Source organism: Panthera uncia, assembly GCF_023721935.1.
Source record: "Panthera uncia isolate 11264 chromosome E2 unlocalized genomic scaffold, Puncia_PCG_1.0 HiC_scaffold_20, whole genome shotgun sequence".
In the NCBI taxonomy this organism is placed as follows: domain Eukaryota; kingdom Metazoa; phylum Chordata; class Mammalia; order Carnivora; family Felidae; genus Panthera; species Panthera uncia.
Window position 1 is genome coordinate 12,172,736 of NW_026057589.1, and position 20,253 is coordinate 12,192,988.

The 20,253-nt window shown below is 42.7% G+C and overlaps 1 protein-coding gene across 5 annotated transcripts in view; it reads left to right on the plus strand.

The window, feature by feature from the left end:
• Positions 1 to 20,253, plus strand: part of ZNF23 (zinc finger protein 23) — a 45,488-nt gene that overhangs the window by 5,495 nt on the left and 19,740 nt on the right. For 2 of the 5 annotated variants that reach the window (XM_049622923.1, XM_049622927.1), the window contains exon 1: positions 6,421 to 6,505. Coding sequence is in view for 3 of the 5 variants with exons in the window: in XM_049622934.1 (XP_049478891.1) it covers positions 2,544 to 2,576; positions 5,719 to 5,845; positions 6,392 to 6,505; positions 10,264 to 11,366 (1,377 nt within the window). In the remaining 2 variants the exon portion in view is untranslated. The other 3 variants (XM_049622934.1, XM_049622935.1, XM_049622936.1) reach the window with 3 other exon arrangements.

Consider the following 20,253-nt stretch of genomic DNA (forward strand, 5'->3'; position numbering starts at 1 on the left):
AAGAGAATAACTCATATTTTGAGATATCTGCATCAACTGTGAGGTGATATGAAAATATCTGTGATTTCTACTGGTGACAAAGGCACGGTACTGCTGATGGTACTGGGGTTTGTTGCCAACACATAATTGAAGGAAATGCTACATTTCGGTTAGAGATCAGGGAAAACCCCAGTCGGCTGCCTCTCCTTTACCGGGTCTCCGAGGACCGCGGTCCCAGCCGCGCCCGCCCGCCCGCCCGCTCGCTCGCCCGGCCGGCGGGCCTGGGGTGTGAAGCCAGAGAACCACTGAGCGGCGCGCTCTGGCTTCCTAGAGAGGAAGCACGTGAGGCGCGGGCCCCGCGGCCCCGCGGCCCCGCAGTGACGCGCTTCCGGTCACGCCGCACTTTGCGCCTTTTCTGAGGTGAGTGGTGGGTTCGTTCGCCCGGTCGTCTCCGCTAGCGGCGCGCCCGTCACCGCCGGAGGAGGCTGCCGCCTTGGTCCCTGAAGCCGTGGAGGAGGCCAGTGGAGGCCGCTCGCGGGCCAGCGCCGCCCTCGCTCGGGTGCCGTCGCTCGCCCCGGCCCGCGGCGCCCGCTCTGGGACAAGGAGGCGGCGGTTGGAAAAGAGACGCCCCGTGCGCCAGACGCAGCTGTAGAGCCCTGCCCATTGGGCCAGCCACTCCTGACCTAGCAGCCGAAGGCCAGCTGGTGCTCGGGGTTCCCGGGATGCAGTTGTAGGGGACACCAGCGTGGGCTCCGCCTTCGGGGAGCTTTCCGTTTAATGGGAGTCACGTAGTCATTAAATCTGACCAGTTCACTCTACCTGTTTGTAACCCACTGGCTGCGGCCGGTCGCCTTTCGGTCGAAGACTAACGCCCTGCATGGCGTCCTCTTATGCGACTTGTATCCGCTCGTTTTGCAGCACACTCTCCTCGGCTCTGCTACGGCCTTCCTGGCCATTCACCTCCAGAACATGTTTTTGTTTTTGTTTTTGTTTTGTTTTTTTTAACCTAGTTAATTCCTATCCCGAAATGTACCCATCTAGGATAGATTCCCCGGGCAGTAATCACAATTATGATCTTATTTATGAGATTCTTTGATTAACGTGTGCCTTTGCTTCAGACTGAGCTCCATGACAAGAGGGGTTACACCCTTTTTCCCTGTCTCCACTATATCTCACACTTGGCCTGGAATGAATGAAGTCTACCATAAATGTTGAGTGAAGAAAGCACAAATCAATGCAAGAGTATAATCTCAATCTGGGAGACGTGGTATACAGGAAAGTGAACAAAGTATGAGTGGAGTGTTTAACATGGGGAGCTGACTTGGTTTGTAGAGGATGTGAAGGATGACCTGGCATTACCTGCGGGAAGGATCAGGCTGCTGGAGAGTATCCTAGGCAGAGAGTATCTGTTAAAAAGATCCTAAGGTTGGAGCAGAGTAGTTCATACAGACACAACAGCAGGTATAAAGATCCCGAGTTAGCATCGTAGAGGGAACGGAAAGAAGGCCAGAATGGCTAAATCAAGAAGGGTGGCATAATGTAAGGCCAGCAGGAAATTACAGCAAGCAATGAAGTTAAGGAACATGCTGGTTTTGGGGCAGAATATGACCGCTTAGCAAGAACACAGTGTCTGTAGGGGATACAACTAAAATAACCCAGACATTTTGGCATGTTGAGGTGGCCTTTCAGGGTCCTTTGCTAATGAGTTTTGGTAATCACTGGGTCCTAGAATGGAGTGATGAGCAAAAAGATGCCTGCCCCAAGGTCCAAGAAAAGGAAGACTTCCCCTTTGATTCTTTTTCTGAATTTTCTCAGTGACTCTATCCTTCTATATTAACTTCAGAATCACTTTATCAGGTTTTAAAAGAAATCCTGTTGGGATTATGATTGGAAGTGATTTAATGTAGTTACTGAACATGGCCTTTGGAATTCTGACAGATCTGGTTTGGAATCCAAATTCATTCATCCACCACCTTGTGACCTTGGTAGAGAGAATTATTCTCTTAGCCTTGTTTTCTCATTTGGGGACAAGAAAATTCAGAGGATTATAGTGAAGACTGAATGAAGGGATGTGTATTTTACATCCCAAAACTTATTTTTTTAACTTGTTATGTTTCTCAGTAAAAGTTTATTTTTAAAAAATAAAGGTCTGGGTTTCCTTTTCCTCTTGTTAGGTTTTGCTTTAGTTTGTTTGCTTACTTGTTTGTTTCTTTGGGGTTTTTTGTTTGTTTGTTTGTTTGTTTGTTTTTTGCTTGTGTGTACTCCTATTCCCCCTGTACTCATGTCTTATGCAGGACAGGGAGCATTGCTCTGGTGCCTGAGGGCAAGTTACTTACTCTTTCAAAATCTGTTTCCTCAGCATTCAAACTTCATTGTATAGTGTGGATTGAAAGAAGAAATATATGCCACTTACCCAGTGGGCATTCAGTAAATGATGGCTGGTATTATTACTGGCAGCAGGTTTGTTGGTTTAAAGGAGAGCCTTTGACTGGGCGAAGCTCACTCATGATTCTCTTTTGTTTCTTCCCTCAGCCTCTATCCTTCACTGAGAGGGAGCCCAGGTGATGGCAGCCATGCCCCTGAACGCCTGGCACCAGGTGAGCTATGACTCGCTCAGGTCAACCTTCATGAGATCTAATCTGAAGGAAATGGGTTATGAGAGGGATAATTCTGGCAAGACTCTTAGAACCAAATCAGCGGGAAAGTACCTCTTGAGTCTTTCTAGTAGGACTGAATGTTGGGGAGAAAGTTGATGGTGAGGGGCTGAGCAGCCAGAAGTCCTACAAGCATTGGCTGGAGAAAGTGTCCAGGGAATCAGAAGTACAGCCTCCTGTACTCCAAGGATCTCTGCTGAACCGGTTCAGTAGGGACCACAAAGGAGGGATCTGTGAGAATGAGGGACTTGGGCTGATGGTAGAAGTATCCACTGTTAGTAGGAGTGATCGAGATCAATGAAGTTGCAAGATTCTTGGGAGGTGGGAGAAGAGGGCTGGTAGGAGGAAGATAAGAAGAGGGGGTCTATAGTATTTGTCCTTCTAAAGAAAGAAGTTTGGGCTTTACAATCAAGGAAAATATATCCTCCTTAAGGGCAGTGCTGCTGACTAAGGTGAGGCAGCAGCAGACTATGATACGGAAAATCTGCACTAGGTCAAATCTGCATTAGGGCAGGTCACCTGAATTTAGGGATCCCATCGGGCCTCAGTGGTCTTGAGCCAATCAGTTAAACTCTTTGTGTCTTAACAGACTTCATCTGTAAAGTGAACATTAAGTACCTTACATTTGTGGGACTAGGAAATTGATTTCTTGCTGTGTTGCTTTACCATTTCCTCATCCTGGGATTTACTTATCCAGTGACTTAGCATCCATGAAGCATATCCCAAGTCCCAGTCTTGGATTTCTGACATCTGGCAGGTCCCTCTCCCTGACTTTAATCCAAACAGTATCTTCCATGTAGTTTCCACCCTCTTCTGATCTTCTGTAAGTACTGGTGAGTCACTGGTACCACCATATCACTGTCCTGACCACTCAGTTTCCGGATTGCTGAGCAGTTGTTGACCCTATTCTCCCTTGATACCACGTCTAGAGAGGCACCAAGTCCAGCTCCTTCTGCCTGCTGTCTCTTCCACTTGTCCTGTATTTTGTATTTCCATCTTTCAGGGTTTGTCATTCCTTCTCTGGAATTTTGTCAGCAGAGCATTCCAGTTAGTTTCTCTGTGTACAGTCTTGTGCCTCCTTCTCACTGTCTGCCTGTCACCTGATGCAGTTCAGTTTCCTGAGCTTGGACTTTATCCTCTCGTCCTGGGTTCTTAAATTTTAGTGTGCTCCAGAATTACCTGGAGGGCTCATTGAAGCAGAAATGCTCTCCAGTGGGGCCTATCAGTTTGCTTTCCACAAAGTTCTCAGTTGATGCTGCTGCTGCTCTGGGGATCACACTTTGAGAACCACTGTTATGGTTAGTGGTGACTCATTAAGTCATTGAGTTGACTGGGTCAGGTTATCATTAAAAAAATTTTTTTTTAAGTTCATTTATTTTTGAGAGAGAGAGAGCGCAAATTGGGGGAGGAACAGAGAGAGAAGGAGAGAAAGAATCCCAAGCAGGCTCCGCACTGTCCAAACAGCCCAGTGCATGGCTCAGACTCACGAACCGGGAGATCATGACCTGATCCTAAATTAAGAGTTGGACGCTTAACTGACTGAGCCACTCAGGCACCCCAGGGTGTCATTTAAAACAATTTTTTTTTAATGTTTATTTGTGAGAGAGAGTGATAGAGAGACAGAGTGCAAGCTGGGGAGGGGCAGAGAGAGAGGGAAACACAGAATCTGGAGCAGGCTCCAGGCTCTGAGCTGTCAGCACAGAGCCTGACTCAGGACTCGAACTCATGAACTGTGAGATCATGACCTGAGCCATTTTAAATTGATGATTTTATGTGCTGGCAGAGGATGGATTCAGTGCAGGACAGCCTGGAATTGGAGCTGTTTAAGTGTCCCCCAGCTATTGAACTAGTGTACTGATTGTGTGATGGTGAAGAAGAGTTGGACTGTAGAAATATTTCGGCGGTGAAACTGGCAGGATCTGATTACCAACTGCATGCCAGAAATGAGCAGTGATTGGGGGCGAGTTAGTCTAGGGTGAAATCTTAAGTTTCCAGTGGAGTCTGGGCTGAGATTGGTACCATTAACTGAGGTAGGGAAACAAAATTGTTGCTCACTGTGCCAATTAGTTTATATGATTTAGAAAAGGAGCCAGTTTCAGTTTGAAGATAAATTTGGTGTAGTTGGTGGGTCAGACATATTAGGTCACCAGGGAGTCTGAGGCAGTGCTGGGACTAGTGGAAGGTGGGGATCCACAGAATCAGTTGAGGCATAAGAAGGTGGGAGGATATTCTTTGCATGTTTAGGTAACCAGTTTGATACCAAAGTCTGAGGAGTATAGAGAGGATCTAAACCAGATGCTAGAACTTTCTGGGAAGATAGAGCCTCAGGGCCATCAGAGAAGGGAAACTGGGGCTGTTGAAAAATCATGAGACTTGGTTGGTAGAAGCTATTATAGATTGTCTTGGAGGTATAAAGAAAAGCAGCTAAAAGAGCTGCCCAGAAGCAATTTGATTCCAGAAGTATATTCTCCCAGGAAGACACATCAGGAAGTCTGTCAGAATAGACTGCTCCAGGCGGCACTAAGCTTTCTCTGCTGGACGTTCTTGAGCACAGGCAGGATAGTTCTTCAAGCACAGATGGGGCTTAGATGAGAATGGCTCATCAGAGCAAACCATGAAATTATTCTTGTTAATGTAGGCTTGAGGTTTGGGGCAGAATGAACACATCTGGGAACACATGGATTAGCTGGGCACTGAGGCAGTGAAGGGGAAAACAGGTCCTGACATGCCACCTGTGAGTGGGTGTCTAGACCGATTGAAGCTAATGTCCATTTGTAGGTATAACAATAAAAGATTAAAAGTAGTTACAAAACCAAAGAAACTGCTTTAGGAAGCTCAATTGATGGGAAGCTTTCTAAGGTTTTTGAAATGTTACTGTGTTTTATAATGGTACAATTTATGTCCTAATGGAAGCTCTTCTGTTAGAGAAGTTTTAGGTTTTTGGTTGTAGAAAGTCATTTAATGGTCTAACATCCAGTTCTTTCACTTTTTCTCATTAGTCATCCCTAATAGGACCCCTCCCTCATACTGTACCCAGGCCGAGTCAGAGAATTGGCTCTGGGGCAGCAGGAACTTCTTGTTGTAGGAGTTGGTGACCTTTGAGGACGTGGCTATCTACTTCACTGGGACAGAATGGACTGGTCTTTCTCCTGGACAGAAGGCCCTGTACAGAAGTGTGATGCTGGAGAATTATGGGAACTTGACATCCCTGGGTAAGGTTGCTTTCCTCCTGGGACTCAGGTGTATGCTTTCCTGTTTCCTTCCTTGTTTTCTCCTAATAGGCTGGGTGTGCAGTGTGGAGAGGGAGTGGTTGTCTCTGGTATCCTCCAGTGTGTGGCTCCAGGGCTGAGACTGAATGACCCACTTCAAAGGTTGGTGGATAGGGAGAGATCTTGGATCAGTTTGGTCCCAATGTATGGAATTGCTGTCCCCTGGTAAGAGTACATCCCATCCTCCCAGGGGCTCTGTGCAGTAAGGAATACACAGTTTCCATTGCCAGAGTTAAATTCTTAGTTCGTCTAGGGAAGGGTGTGACCCCTTCCCTGTGTTTACATATATGTCTTGTAGGATCTCAGTAACTTACCTACTCTTGAGTAGGAAGGGTCATAAATGCTCAGTTTCTTCTTTATCAGAATCTTGGCTTTCCCCAGTCCTGAGCCCTCTTCTGCAGATCTTACTCTTATGGAGGCTCTTAGGGTTTTCCTTATATTGACACAGCAGACATATGTCTGAAAGGTACCACTTTCTCCCCTTTTCAGGATATCAAGTTCCCAGACCTGCCCTGATCTCGCTTCTGGAGGCAGGGAATTTGCCATGGGGCCTGGAGGCACAGGATAACCTATCTGCAGAGAGGACCAAAGACATCTGTGAAGGTAAGCGAGGCAGGTTGAGAACAGGCACCTATAGAGCTTGAGAGAGCAGTGTATTTTAAAATGAACCATGCTGGGAAGGATTTAAATAAAATGGATTATTTCTCCTAATAGGTAATAATATGAAACTTGTCCCATTAATTTTAACTCTTATCAAGATAACAAATTCCTCTTAATCATTTCATGCAATTTTTGAATCTTTTCTGAGTTTCAGCATTTCCTGTTTTAGTAGTCCTCCTTCTTTGGACAGGATGGATTTGTTCAAGGGCAGTTTTCAGCACTTGCCGTGTGCCAAGCTTTGTTTTAAGAAGTTCTGGATGATACATGCTATGGAGACAGATGTAAAGAGCTGGGGGGAAAATGTGTTAAGTACTGGTGTTGGTATGTAGTAGTGGGCTGTGGGAGCACAGCAGAAGGAGAACTTGGAGGAATTCCCATGTAGAAGCTCGGATAAGCTTCTTCAGTGGCTTATGTGCCAAATTTGACTTCTTACAGTGGATCCCATGTGGAAAAAAAGAAGGTGGATTATCTGGCTTGAGAAAATCAATAGAGGATCCAGTAAATCATTGTGAAGAATTTTGCAGTTTAACATGCAGGACAATCACCGGGGGAGCATATTTAATCTAATTTTATTTATTTATTTTTAATGTTTGTTTATTTTTGAGAGAGAGAGACAGAGTACAAGCAGGGAGAGGCAGAGAGAGAGGGAGACACAGAATCTGAAGCAGGCTTCAGGCTCTGAGCTGTCAGCATAGAGCCTGACGCGGCGCTTGTATGCACAAACTGTGAGATCATGACCAGAGTCGTAGTCGGATGCTTAACCGACTGGGCCACCCGGGTGCCCCAGTGGGGAGCATATTTTAAAATGGGTATTTCTGGAATATTTGTCTATCCTAGTAAGCAGTGGAAGAGCCTGAGGTTTAGACCTCAAACCTAAGCGAGACTTCCTAGAATTTGGGGCTGGCAGTTTACAGTATACCCTCACCCCCTTTACTCAGCCAGCGATGGAGATGAGTATGGTGGGGTGTCTTACCCATCGAACTTTGTGTGAAAAATCTAGATTGCAGAGTTTGTGGTGGACCTGAGGGCTCTATCCTAAACAACTTAGGGCATGGGAATAGGAAATGACAGAGCAGGTAAAACCAATCATGCAGCAGGAGCAGTGACCCCTGTCACAGTGACTTTGCCTCTAGTGACACAGGCCCATATTTGGTTGCATTTGCAAAGTATTAACATAGTATGTGCTTTGGATTGGTCTGAAAGAAATTGAAGGAATAAAATCTTATTAAACTATTACTATATGTCAAGAGTTAACTTTTGAGTGAGTGAATTGGATAGGGGATAGTGGCACTGCAAAAATGGAAAAGGAAGGTTGCCTGCATGGCTCAGTGGGTTAAGCGTCCCAGTTCTTGATCTCAGTTCAGGTCTTGATTTCAGGGTCATGAGTTTGAGCCCTGTGTTGGGTGCCGTGCTGGGCATGAAACCTACTTAAAAAGTTAAAAAAAAAAAAAATGAAAGAGGAAAGAGTATGTGTGGAGCTACGGTCGACCAGATCTTATCAAAACTTGGTCATCAAAGAGGAAAGTTGACTCAGATAACACTGGGAAGTCATGACATAAAAGGAGCTTTTTAATTCGTGTGAATTCAGATGTGAGCGTAGAGTCTGAGGTTCCTTTAGAATATGTATAAGTGGATGGCCAGAGCAGGCCATGGAGAAGGCAAGTGTAGAGTCTGAGATAAAGGTCAGGTCTACAGATGTAGATGCAAGTGTACTCTACCGGAGTTTTAATTGAAATGACACCCAGAGAGAACAAAGGGCTGAATCTTAAATGTTAAGGGTTATTTAATTTTGTTGAGAGAGAGGGAAGAGAAAATAGGCAGAGGAGGGTCCCTATGAGGGAACATGGAACTGAAGCCAGAGGTAGGAGTTTCAGGATAGGTATTTTGCATAGAGGGAGGGAGTAGGAGATGACAAAATTGAGGCAGCACTTTAGATAAGTTTATTTTGGTAAGTTTAGAAATGGAATAGAAGTATATCAAATGTTTGTCAAACTTTTTTTTTATTATGAGCCTCATGGGGTATTACATTTTACATCAAAACCCTCACTATGTACTCTGAGACTGGAGTATCAAGAAACAACATTTACCTTGGCATTGCAATGTACGTGAATACTGTTCTATGTTAGGCTAGTGTATTTCATTTAAAAAATTGTTTTCATTTAAAAAATGAATTTCATTAAAAAAATTGACACGATGTCAATTTCTCAACTAATGAGTAGGCAGTTTGATTAAACACTACTATAAGAAAAGCTGGATGTGAAGGGAAGATTGTTCAGGTCAAGTGGATTTGAGGATCTGCAGAAGGAGGTTGGTGATGAAAAGGAGGGATGATACAGCTGGTAGAGTAGTGTAGCAGGGGAAGGGGAAGACATGGCATTGGGGTGACTGGGAAGTGTGACTTGAGAGGGCAGTGCATGGCTTGGGACTAGTGGGTGTGGAAATGGAAGGGAAAGACATTGAGGCCACTGCATCTGGGCAGTTGTGTTCTTTCAGCAGGAAGGTGGGGGTAATGGCTAGAGACCTAGGAATGTGGTTGCTTAGAAGAACTGCTATGGGGAACTTGATCCAGATGAATTTCAGAGTATGAGGTAGCAGGAAAATAGAGTGTTTTGGTCATTGATTGCTCATTCCTGGTTTTATAGCAAGAAGGAGGCAGGGTATGAGAGCAGACCACCAGATCTCCATTGTCATGATCACCCTTTTCCAGACTACTGGTTTTCCCATTTGCTTCAGTCTCTGACATCTCCTCTCCCACTGCTTTCCTCGTTTAACTCACACTCAAAGGATGAATTTGATTAATGAGCAGATGAGTCCCAGATAACCCAGATTAATGTTAAAATTAGTCTAACATTTTGTATAAAATAGATTGACTTTAACTTAGGTAAAATGGCATCCAGTCTTTTGGAACACAAATGCCATTTTATAGGTGGCTGTTTCTCTTCCTTTTGCTAGTATGAGAAGGACTGCTCTGCAGTCTTGATGTATCTAAGTAAACTGAATTCCTCACTTTCCATATAAAATCTCTGCATTTTTGAGATTCAGACTTTTGTGAGAGTCTGATGACAAGACAGGAATTGTCAGCAGTTTTGGGGTATTCATTGACATCTATGGACCTGCAGTTAATAACTTCTAGGGGTGATGTCCTGCAGTTAAGAACCTCTGAGTGTGATTTTTTCTTTGTCTTGCCACAGCCTAGTGCCTTTAATGCTCAGTGTCTCCAGTCTTTTGGGACATTTGCAGGGTATGAATTTTTTAAAAAAACAGTTCATGCATCACGTGATCTTTGTATCCTGATTCTGTTTTCTTGTACTTGCCAGCCCCAGGGTCACCACTTGCTCTTGGGCCCTTTGCCTTTGATATTTTGTAGGCCTATTACTATGATAAGGTCAGATTAAACACACTAGAGAGAAGTCATTAAAAAAATATGGAGTCTGGAAAAGCTTAGGAAGCAATCTAATGTGTGCTGTGTATACCAATACCCTGTTTCTCCTCAACTGTTCTCTGTGTGATACTTGGCACTTTCATTTTAGTAGCCTGTTCTTGCTAACAGTCTGATGTGGGGGTTGGAATTGTAATTTCTAAAGGCCCTATAATTTATTTTTTGTTTATTTGTTTGTTTGTTTTAAAGGCCCTATAATTTTTGATGTTAGTTTGTTTCTAGCATAATTCTCAGGTGGCATTTGTGTTTTCTGTTACGTTAGATACTGAGACCAACATTAACAGTGAGTCCACATCAACACAGGGAATTTCTGAAGAAAGAGATGTCATGTTGTTACATGGTTTGCAGAGGAGTGTTCTTCAGGGAAGCAACTTGCTAGAAACCAGCGAACTGGAGAAACACCAGGAAATCTCCACAGTAAAAAATATTAAAGGAAAGGCTCCAAGAATCCACTGTGCAAGGAAACCCTTCATATGTGAGGAGTGTGGGAAATGCTTCAGTTATTTTTCTTACTTTGTTAGACACCAGAGAATTCACACTGGGGAGAAACCCTTTGAGTGTAATGAGTGTGGAAAAGCCTTTAATGGCAATTCTTCATTAATCCGGCACCAGAGAATCCACACTGGAGAGAAACCTTATCAGTGTGAAGAATGTGGAAGAGCCTTTAATGATAATGCAAATCTGATCAGGCATCAGAGAATCCACAGTGGAGACAGACCCTATCTCTGTGGAGAGTGTGGAAATAGTTTTACCAGTAGTTCTGAGTTTGTTATACATCAGAGAATCCACACTGGGGAGAAACCTTATGAGTGTAATGAGTGTGGAAAAGCTTTTGTTGGTAATTCACCACTGCTTCGACATCAAAAAATCCACACTGGAGAGAAACCCTATGAATGTAATGAATGTGGCAAAAGCTTTGGAAGGACTTCTCATCTTAGCCAACATCAACGTATTCACACAGGGGAAAAGCCTTATTCTTGTAAAATATGTGGGCAGGCCTTTAATTTTCATACGAAACTAACTCGGCACCAGAGAGTCCACAGTGTAGAGAAACGCTTTGACTGTGTAGATTGTGGAAAAGGCTTTAGTGCTCAGGAACAATTAAAAAGGCATCTAAGGATCCATATTCAGGAGTCTTCCTCTTTATGTGCTGAGTGTGGAAAAGTCTTCACTAGCAAAAGAAATCTTCTTCAGCATCAAAGAATCCATACTGGCCAGAAACCCTATGAGTGTGTCAAGTATGAAAAAACCTTTAGGACTTCTTCCAAGCTAGGTCATCATGAACATGTCTACCCCGGAGAGAAACCTGTCCTGGACATTTGTCATTTTGGCCTCCCAGAATTTTTCACCCCCTTTTACTGGTAATAGTACACTAAATTTCCTTTTGGATTTCATCTTCCACTCTAGTGGGATGTGTGACACAGGCCTGGCCACAGATTCCTTCCCCTAAGCTATAGTTATTGGTTCAGATGTCAGTAGTTCACCCACAATGGTCCAATTAGAGCCCCAGGACTTGGTAAGAATTAATAGGAAGACATGCTCTTCTTTTTTTCCTTAGTCTTACAGCGGAGAGGAAGTCTTAGATTCTTGTGGAGACAGAATAAAGTTAACAGAGTCAAAGAGGAATCAGAGTTGAAGAGCAATCACCCTGGAATCTTCTGTTTGAACAACTGTGTTAAATCATATCTGAAGCCAGAAATACATCTGGGTTTTTTGATTCCAGTAACCAATACATTTAGCTTTGTTTTTGTTCTGTTGTGTTTCTTTGTTGTTGTTCAAGCAAGTTTAGGGTAGGTTTTCTTTCCTTGCAACAGAGCCTTACCAGCATAACAAAAATCTTGAGGGATAACAAATCTTAAGGAGAAGTGTTTTGTGTTTCAGCAGTTCCTGTGATTGTAACAAGAATGGAAAACCCGTTGTAATTCAAGAGCACGGGCTATATCAGGACACCAATATATAGAAGTTCTAGCTATTTGAGGGGCACCTGAGTGGCTCAATTGGTTGTGTGTCTGACTCTTGATTTCAGCTCAGGTCATGATCTCACAGTTCGTGAGATCAAGTCCCAGGTCAGGTTCTGTGCTGACAGCATGGAGCCTGCTTGGAATTCTCTCTCTCCCTCTCTGTCCCTCCCCTGCTTTGCTTCTCAAAATAAATAAAAACTTAAAGTTTTTTTTAGTTATTTAAGCTCTGTGACAAGTTTCAGTGTTACTACAAAATTATGTCTGCATCAATGAATCCATTCTCAAGATAAATCTTAACTATAAAGCCAAAAGCTTCCACTCTTAAAGCTTTCATTTTGTTTGCTCAGTTTTTATTTGGAATGGACGCTATTCTAGGGATTAAACTGGTAAATGCCAGGCTATTGTATCTTTAATAGTGTGGCATTTACCAATTTGTCTAGAAGAGCATGCCCACCTTGATCTGGTTAGTGTGCCAAGGAAAAGCTCTGGTTCTCATATGAAGGGGTGCTGAGGTGTCTCAGTAAGAAAACAAAGAGCTGGCCCTTTAGATGATGTAGTCTGCACCCTCTTTTGTCTAGTGCCCTTTTGCTGCCAACCATCATGGCAGTCACCCTGCCATATTCCAGACTACCTGTTCCCTGAAATCCAGCACCTGGTGGCTTCACCATCTCTTCCTTATTTGCCGGCAGTTTAACGAGCAGTTGTATCATGTCCTTGCACTGACCAATGGGTAATAGGCTGGGGGATCGCTTAACTTAAAAAATCAGGTATAATATACATACAGGAAAATGCACAAATCATAGTTGTACAACTTAAAATGTTATAAAGAACATAGCCTTATAATCAGGAAAGTACATACCAGGGCCTGATGTCTCCTTGCACCCCATTCTAGTCATTACTTCTCTCTCATAGTAACCTCTTTTCTGATTTCTACCATCACAATTTTTTACGTGAATGGAGTCATCAGTATAGATCCGTTCTCAATGCTGCATGGTTTTCTGTTACTTGAATATACCACGATTATTGCCTACTGTTGCTAGGCATTTCAGTTATTTCTAGGGGGATCATTTTGAGAGCAGATAATTTAAAAGTCACTCAGAATAAAACTGGTGAAAGTAAACAGGCTTTGGGACTTGGTTTCACATGCTGCCATGTGAGCCACAGCTGCCCTTAAGTAAATGATATCACAGCAGTAATACCCTTGGCACTCATCCTATGCCAGGCACTTTCCTAGTCACTGCACACACTTAAACGATTCTCTCAAGTGGGTGCTGTAATTAGTTCCATGTTGCAGTTGCATGGAACATGTTCCATGTTGCATGATTAGGCCACCCAAGGACACAGAGGTAGCAGAGTAGGGCTTCAGACACGGGCAGTCAGTCTGGTTTCAGAGTGCACCTGTGTCCTAGCCATCCCAGTATTCCCCTATAGAGATCCGAGTTAAGGTCAGTACCAGAAGAGGGGTTATTTGAGGAGAGTGATGGACTCCTTAGAGATGGAACAGAGTATCAGGAACAAGATCAGGAGGCCTGTGCCTGACTTCACACACTGAGGGAAAGCATAGATTGAGCTAGAACAGTAAGACGTGTAGTACAGATAGTCTCAATATGGCATACCCAGGAGGCAGAGGACCTGGCTCTTAGGTCCCTCAACCCTCTGAAACGCCATTGGAAAATGGATATTTTCTGTCATGTACCTGAATCAGCTGGCTCCTCTGAGGTGTTTTCAGGTTTGAGATGTGGTGAAAGCCTTAGTGATTAGTCATTTTCATCTTTGTGTACTTAATTATCAAGTAGTTTGCATTCATGGTCCCTGACCCCAGTGCCGTTATCAGAAAGCCTTCTCCAACTGAGTAACCGCCTTTGAATTAGTTATGCCAGCATTCCTTAGCTTGTAGCCACATCACTCCAATCTCTGCTTCTGTCTTACCTCTGTGTGTCTAATCTCCATTGGCTTCTCTTGTGGCATTTAGGACCCACCTAGGTAATCAAATGACACCAGTAAAAACTGCCTTTTAAAAAAAATGTAATTCTCAAATTTGTATTTTTTTTTAATATTTGCTTTTGAGAGAGAGAGAGAGAGAGAAATAGAGCATGAGCAGGGGAGGGGCAGAGAGAGAGGGAGACACAGAATCTGAAGCAGGCTCCAGGCTCTGAGCTGTCAGCACAGAGCCTGACATGGGGCTCGAACTCACGAACTGTGAGATTATGACCTGAGCCGAAGTCTGATGCTTAACTGACTGAGCCACCCAGGCACCCCTGTATTTTATATTTTTAAAGTGTATTTTTGTTTCTAATGGTTTTTTATTAAAATAATTTTTAATGTTTATTGTTTTTATTTAAAAAAAATTTTTTTTTAACATTTATTTATTTTTGAGACAGAGAGAGACAGAGCATGAACAGGGGAGGGTCAGAGAGAGGGAGACACAGAATCTGAAACAGGCTCCAGGCTCTGAGCTGTCAGCACAGAGCCTGACGTGGGGCTCGAACTCACGGACCGCGAGATCATGACCTGAGCTGAAGTCGGCTGCTTAACCGACTGAGCCACCCAGGCGCCCCTAATGTTTATTGTTTTTAATTTAATGTTTATTTTTGAGAGAGAGAGACACAAGAGTGTGAGTGGGGGAAGAGCAGAGAGAAAGGGAAACATAGAATCTGAAGCAGGCTTCAGGCTCTGAGCTGTCAGCACAGAGCCCGATGCAGGGCTTGAACCAACGAACCCGTGAGATCATGACCTGAGGCAAAGTCGGATGCTTAGCTGAATGAGCCACCCAACTGCCCCATAATGTTTATTTATTTTTGAGACAGAGAGAGGGAGACAGAGCATGAGCAGGGGAGGGGCAGAGAGTTGGGGAGACACAGAATTCGAACCAGGCTCCAGGCTCTGAGCTGTCAGGAGACAGCCTGATGCCAGGCTCGAACTCACAGACCACGAGATCGTGACCTGTGTTGACGTTGGACTCTTAACCAACTGAGCTACCCAGGCACCCCTCAAATATTTATTTTTAAGTTTTCATTTTAAATTCTAGTACATAACATATAATGTAATGTTGGCTTCAGCAGAATTCAGTGATTCATCACTTAAACACCCAGTGCTTATCACTACAAGTGCCCTTAATACCCATCACCAGTTCAGCCCCTCCCCTCCCCACCTTTCCTCCAGCAACCCTCAGTTTGTTCTGTATTGTTAAGAGTCTCTTACGGTTTGCTTCCCTCTCTCTCTCTCTTTTTTTTTCCCCTTCCCCTATGTTCATCTGTTTTGTTTCTTAAATTCCACATGAGTGAAATCATATGGTATTTGTGTCTTACTGACTTATTTTGTTTATAATACACTCTAGCTCCATCCATGTTGTTGCAAATGGCAAGATTTCATTCTTTTTGATGGCAAAAACTGCCATTTAAAGTAACATTTACAGGTCCAGAAAGTGGGACCTGGTATCTTTGTTTGGCTATTACTCATTTTTTTAAACTTTATTTTGAGACAGAGCACAATCAGGAGAGGGGCAGAGAGAGGGAGAAAGAGAATCCCAAGCAGGCTCCACACTGTCAGCATAGATCCCGATATGGGTCTCGATCTCACAAACCATGAGATCGTGACTTGAGCCGAGATGAAGACTGATGCTCAACCAACTGAGCCACCCAGGCACCCCTGGTTGGCTATTACTGAGATCCACAAATAAGGTGGAAGAGGAAAGAAGTTAACATTAATTGAGCAATGCCTGTATTGTATGTACTTTAAGTGAAACAGCATATAGTATTTACAACAACTATGTGCTATTACCCCATTTTTCAGATGAATGGAATTTCAGAAAAATGAAGTGATTGCCCAGTGTTTCATTGCTAGTCAGGGAAGGAGCCAGAACTCCTCAATGTGATTCCTACTAAGTCACAGTGCCTCAAAAGCTGGCTGGTGTTTTGAACTTACTGACTAGGCAGTGTTAAGTTAGTGCACTTGATAACACATAACAAACGTATTTGTTTCTTTTTCATTTCCTGCCCACCATCTATATTGCATTTTCAAATAACCTGAATATATAAAGGACATTGGGGTTTTAGCAGTTTGCTATTATCCACTGTGTTTTGTAATATAGCCAAACGAGATAATTCAAGGAAAACTACCTTAAGGAACCAGAAGTACCTGGTTTGGCTATAGATGTAGTCTTGCTTTTTTATCATCATCACCACCACCATCATCATGTATGATCTCTTGCTTTTTAACTGAAATATTTAATCACTTGTATTTAATATACTTATTAATTAATATTAGGTTTAAGCCTGTCATCTTCGTATTTGTTTTCTATTTGTCCTATAGTTCTTTCTCACCACCCCCTTCCTGCCTTTTTTTGGATCAATATAATTTTTATGATTTCATTTTATCTCCTTTTGTGGATGTTTAGCTATAATAGTTTTTGTTTTAGGGTTCTTCTAGGATTTAGACTATATATCTTAAACTTAGCACACTCTGCCTTTAATATTATAGCACTTCATGTACAGTATAAAAACCTTATAAAAATGTACTTCCATTACTCCTCTCTTAATCTTTTAAGGTTGCTTGAAATTGTCCCACAGCTCACGAATTATCTGTTCATTTATTATTTAAACTTTTAATTTTGAGATGATTGTAGACTGACATGCAGTTGTAAGAAATAATACTGAGAGATCCCATGTATCTTTTACCCAGTTTCCTCCAAAGGTAACACAACAATCAGGATACCGACATGGGTAAAACTCAACATACTACACAGTTCCATATTCACAGGGATCTCTCATGCTGCCTTTCTAGAGCCACTTAGAACCCTCTCCCTTATTCCTGGAAGCCACTAACTTATTCTCTATTTCATTTTTAAAAATCACTTTAAGAATGTTATGTAAATGTTACCAGACAGTATATAACATTTTGAGATTGGCCTTTTTGCTCAGAGTAATTCTCTGGAGATGCATTGAGACTTTTGCTACATGTATCAATAATCTGTTCCTTTTTATTGCTGAATATATTCCATAGTATAGATACTCCACAGTTTCTTGAACTACTCACCTATTGAAGGACAGCTGAGCCATTTCTAGTTTTTGGCTATTATGAATAGAGCTGCTATAGATAGACATTTGTATACAGTTTTTGTGTGAAAGAAAGTTTTCAGTTGTCTTCTTTTTTTTTTTTTTTTTTTTTTTTTTTTTTTTTTTGAGAGAGACAGAGAAAGCATGAGCAGAGAAGGGGCAGAGAGAGAGACTCCGAAGCAGCCTCTGCCCTGCTAGCACAGAGCCTGACACAGGGCTCAAACCGAGGAAACTGTGAGATCATGACCTGAGCCAAAACCAAGAGTCAGACGCTTAACTGACTGAAACACCCAAGTGCCCTAAGTTTTCAGTTGTCTTGAATAAATGCCCAGAAGGACAGTTGCTGGGTCATGTGATAACTGCATGTTTATAGTTTCCTAAGAAACTGGCAAACTGCGGGTGCCTGGGTGGCTCAGGCAGTTAACTGTCTGATTCTTGGTTTTGGTTCAGGTGATGATCTCACGGCTTTGTGGGTTTGAGCCCTGTGTCAGGCTGGGTGCTGACAGCGCGGAGCCTGCTTGGGACTCTCTCTCTCATCTCTCTCTCTGCCCCTCCCCCACTCTCACTGTGTCTGTCCCTCTCTAAATAAATAATTAAGAAACTGAAAAACTGTTTTCCAGGGTGACTGCACCATTTTATTTTACATTTCCACCAGTAACATATGAGTGATTCAGTTGCTCTGCATCCTTGGAGGCATTTGGTGGTGTCACTGTTGTTTTATTTCAGTCATTCTGATAGATGTTTATTGTATTGTGGTTTAATTTGCATTTCCCTCATGGCTAATGATGTTGAACATCTTTTGTTTATTTGTCATCTGTGTATCTTCTTCAGTGAAGTGTCTTTTCACATATTTTGCCCATTTTCTAATTGGATTGTTTGTTTTATACTGTTAAGTTTTGAGAGTTCTTTATATATTCCGGAAATATATTATCAGGTATATGCTAGTACTTCTTGGATATGTGGTTTGCACGTATTTTCTCCTACTCAATAGCTTTTCATCCTCCTAACAGGATCTTTTACATAGAAAATTTTTTTAAAATTTTGATGAAGTCTAATTTAGAACTTTTCCTCTTACAGCTAATAAATTTTGTGTTAGGTCTAAGAACTCTTTGCCTAGCCCCAGGTCCTGAAGATTTTCTTTCATTTGTTTATAAACATTTTACATTTACATTTTCACATTAATGTCTGTGATCCATTTTGGGCTTATAAGTTGTGATACTCAGGTTGGGATTCATTTTTTCCCTCTGGATGCCCAGTTGCTCTACCACTGCTTTTTGAAAAAGCCATCTTTCCTCTATTGAATTGCTTATACACTTTTGCAAAAAATAATAAGTTCAGCATAGTTGTATGGGTCTATTTCTGGGTTCTTCATTCTTTTCCATTGATCTATCTATTGTATATTCCTCTGCCAATAACACAGTCTTGATTGTTATAGCTATATAAGACTTAAAATTGGATAGACCAATTCCTCCCATGTTACTCTCCTTTTTTCAAGCTGTCTTATTCATTCTAGATCCTTTGCCTTTCCATATGGATTTTAAAATAATCTTGTTTATATCTTCAAAAAGTCTGCTGGAATTTTGGTAAGAGTTGCATTAAACCTGTATATCAATTTGGGGAGAGCTCACATCTTTCTTATGCTAAATCTTCCTATCTATGAACCTGATATTTATCCCCATTTGTGTAGATCTTCTTTGATTCTTTCATCAGCATTTTGTGGTTGTCAGTATTCAAGTGTTGTATATGTTTTGTTAGTGTTCATTTATTTTTTATTTTCTTTTCTGTGTCTTTTTCTTTCCCTTTTTTAACTTTCTAATGTTTATTTATATTTGAGAGAGAGAGAGCACGAGCAGGGGAAGGGCAGAAAGAGAGATGGAGACAGAATCCGAAGCAGGCTCCAGGCTCTGAGCTGTCAGCACAGGGACTGATGAAGGGTTGGAACCCATGAACCATAAGATCATGACCTGAGCCAAAGTCGGATGCTCAACTGACTGAGCCACCCAGGCACCCCTTTCTCTGTTTCTTTTTGGATAGTTTTTACTGCTATGACTTCAAGTTCACTATGTTTTTTTTTTAAAACGTGTTTCCTCCCCCCCGCCCCCCATATCTACTCAATTCTGTTCAGTGTATTTTTTAAAAAAAATTTTTAATGTGTATTTATTTTTGAGACAATGAGACAGAGTGCAAGCAGCGGAGGGGCAGACAGAGGGAGACACAGAATCTGAAGCGGGCTCCAGGCTCTGAGCTGTCAGCCCAGAGCCCAATGCGGGGCTCAAACTCAAACTGTGAGATCATGACCTGAGCTGAAGTCAGACGCTTAACTGACTGAGCCACTCGGGCGCCCCCTGTTTAGTGTATTTTTAAAAATTTATTTGAGAGAGGGGCGCCTGGGTGGCGCAGTCGGTTAAGCGTCCGACTTCAGCCAGGTCACAATCTCGCGGTCCGTGAGTTCGAGCCCCGCGTCAGGCTCTGGGCTGATGGCTCGGAGCCTGGAGCCTGTTTCCGATTCTGTGTCTCCCTCTCTCTCTGCCCCTCCCCCGTTCATGCTCTGTCTCTCTCTGTCCCAAAAATAAATAAAAAATGTAAAAAAAAAAAAAAAAATTTATTTGAGAGAGAGAGGGAGAGCAGGAGTGTGGGGAAAGAGGGGCAGAGGGAGAGAGAGAATCTTAAGCCAACCATGCCAAGCATGCCAAACATGGAGCCTGATGAAGGGCTCAGTCCCACAACCCTGGGATTATGACCTGAACCAAAATCAAGAGTCAGATGCTCAACCAACTGAGCCACCCAGGTGCCCCTCTGTCCAGTGTATTTTTTTTTTTCAGTTTATTTATTTTGAGAGAGAGAGAGTGTGTGTGTGTGTACTTGGGGAAGGGGCAGGGAGAGAATCCCAAGCAGGCTCTGTACTGTCAGCACAGAGCCCGATGTGGGGCTCAAACTCACAAACTGTGAGATTGTGACCTGAGCCGAAATCAAGAGTCAGATACTTAACCGAGTCAACCCAGATCCCCCTGACATAGGACATTTCTCTATTTTCCATGTCTCTATTTAATTTTTCAATCTGCAGATGCAGTTATAATAACCTTTAAATGCCATTGTCTCCAAAATCTATAATGACTATTTCAGCAGTTTTCTAGTTCTTAGATTATGAGTTACTGGTCCAGGTAGGTAGTATTAAACTATGTATTCAGTAATACAGACTATAATTCTAAATTCTTAGGGGACATCCCCACTACCACT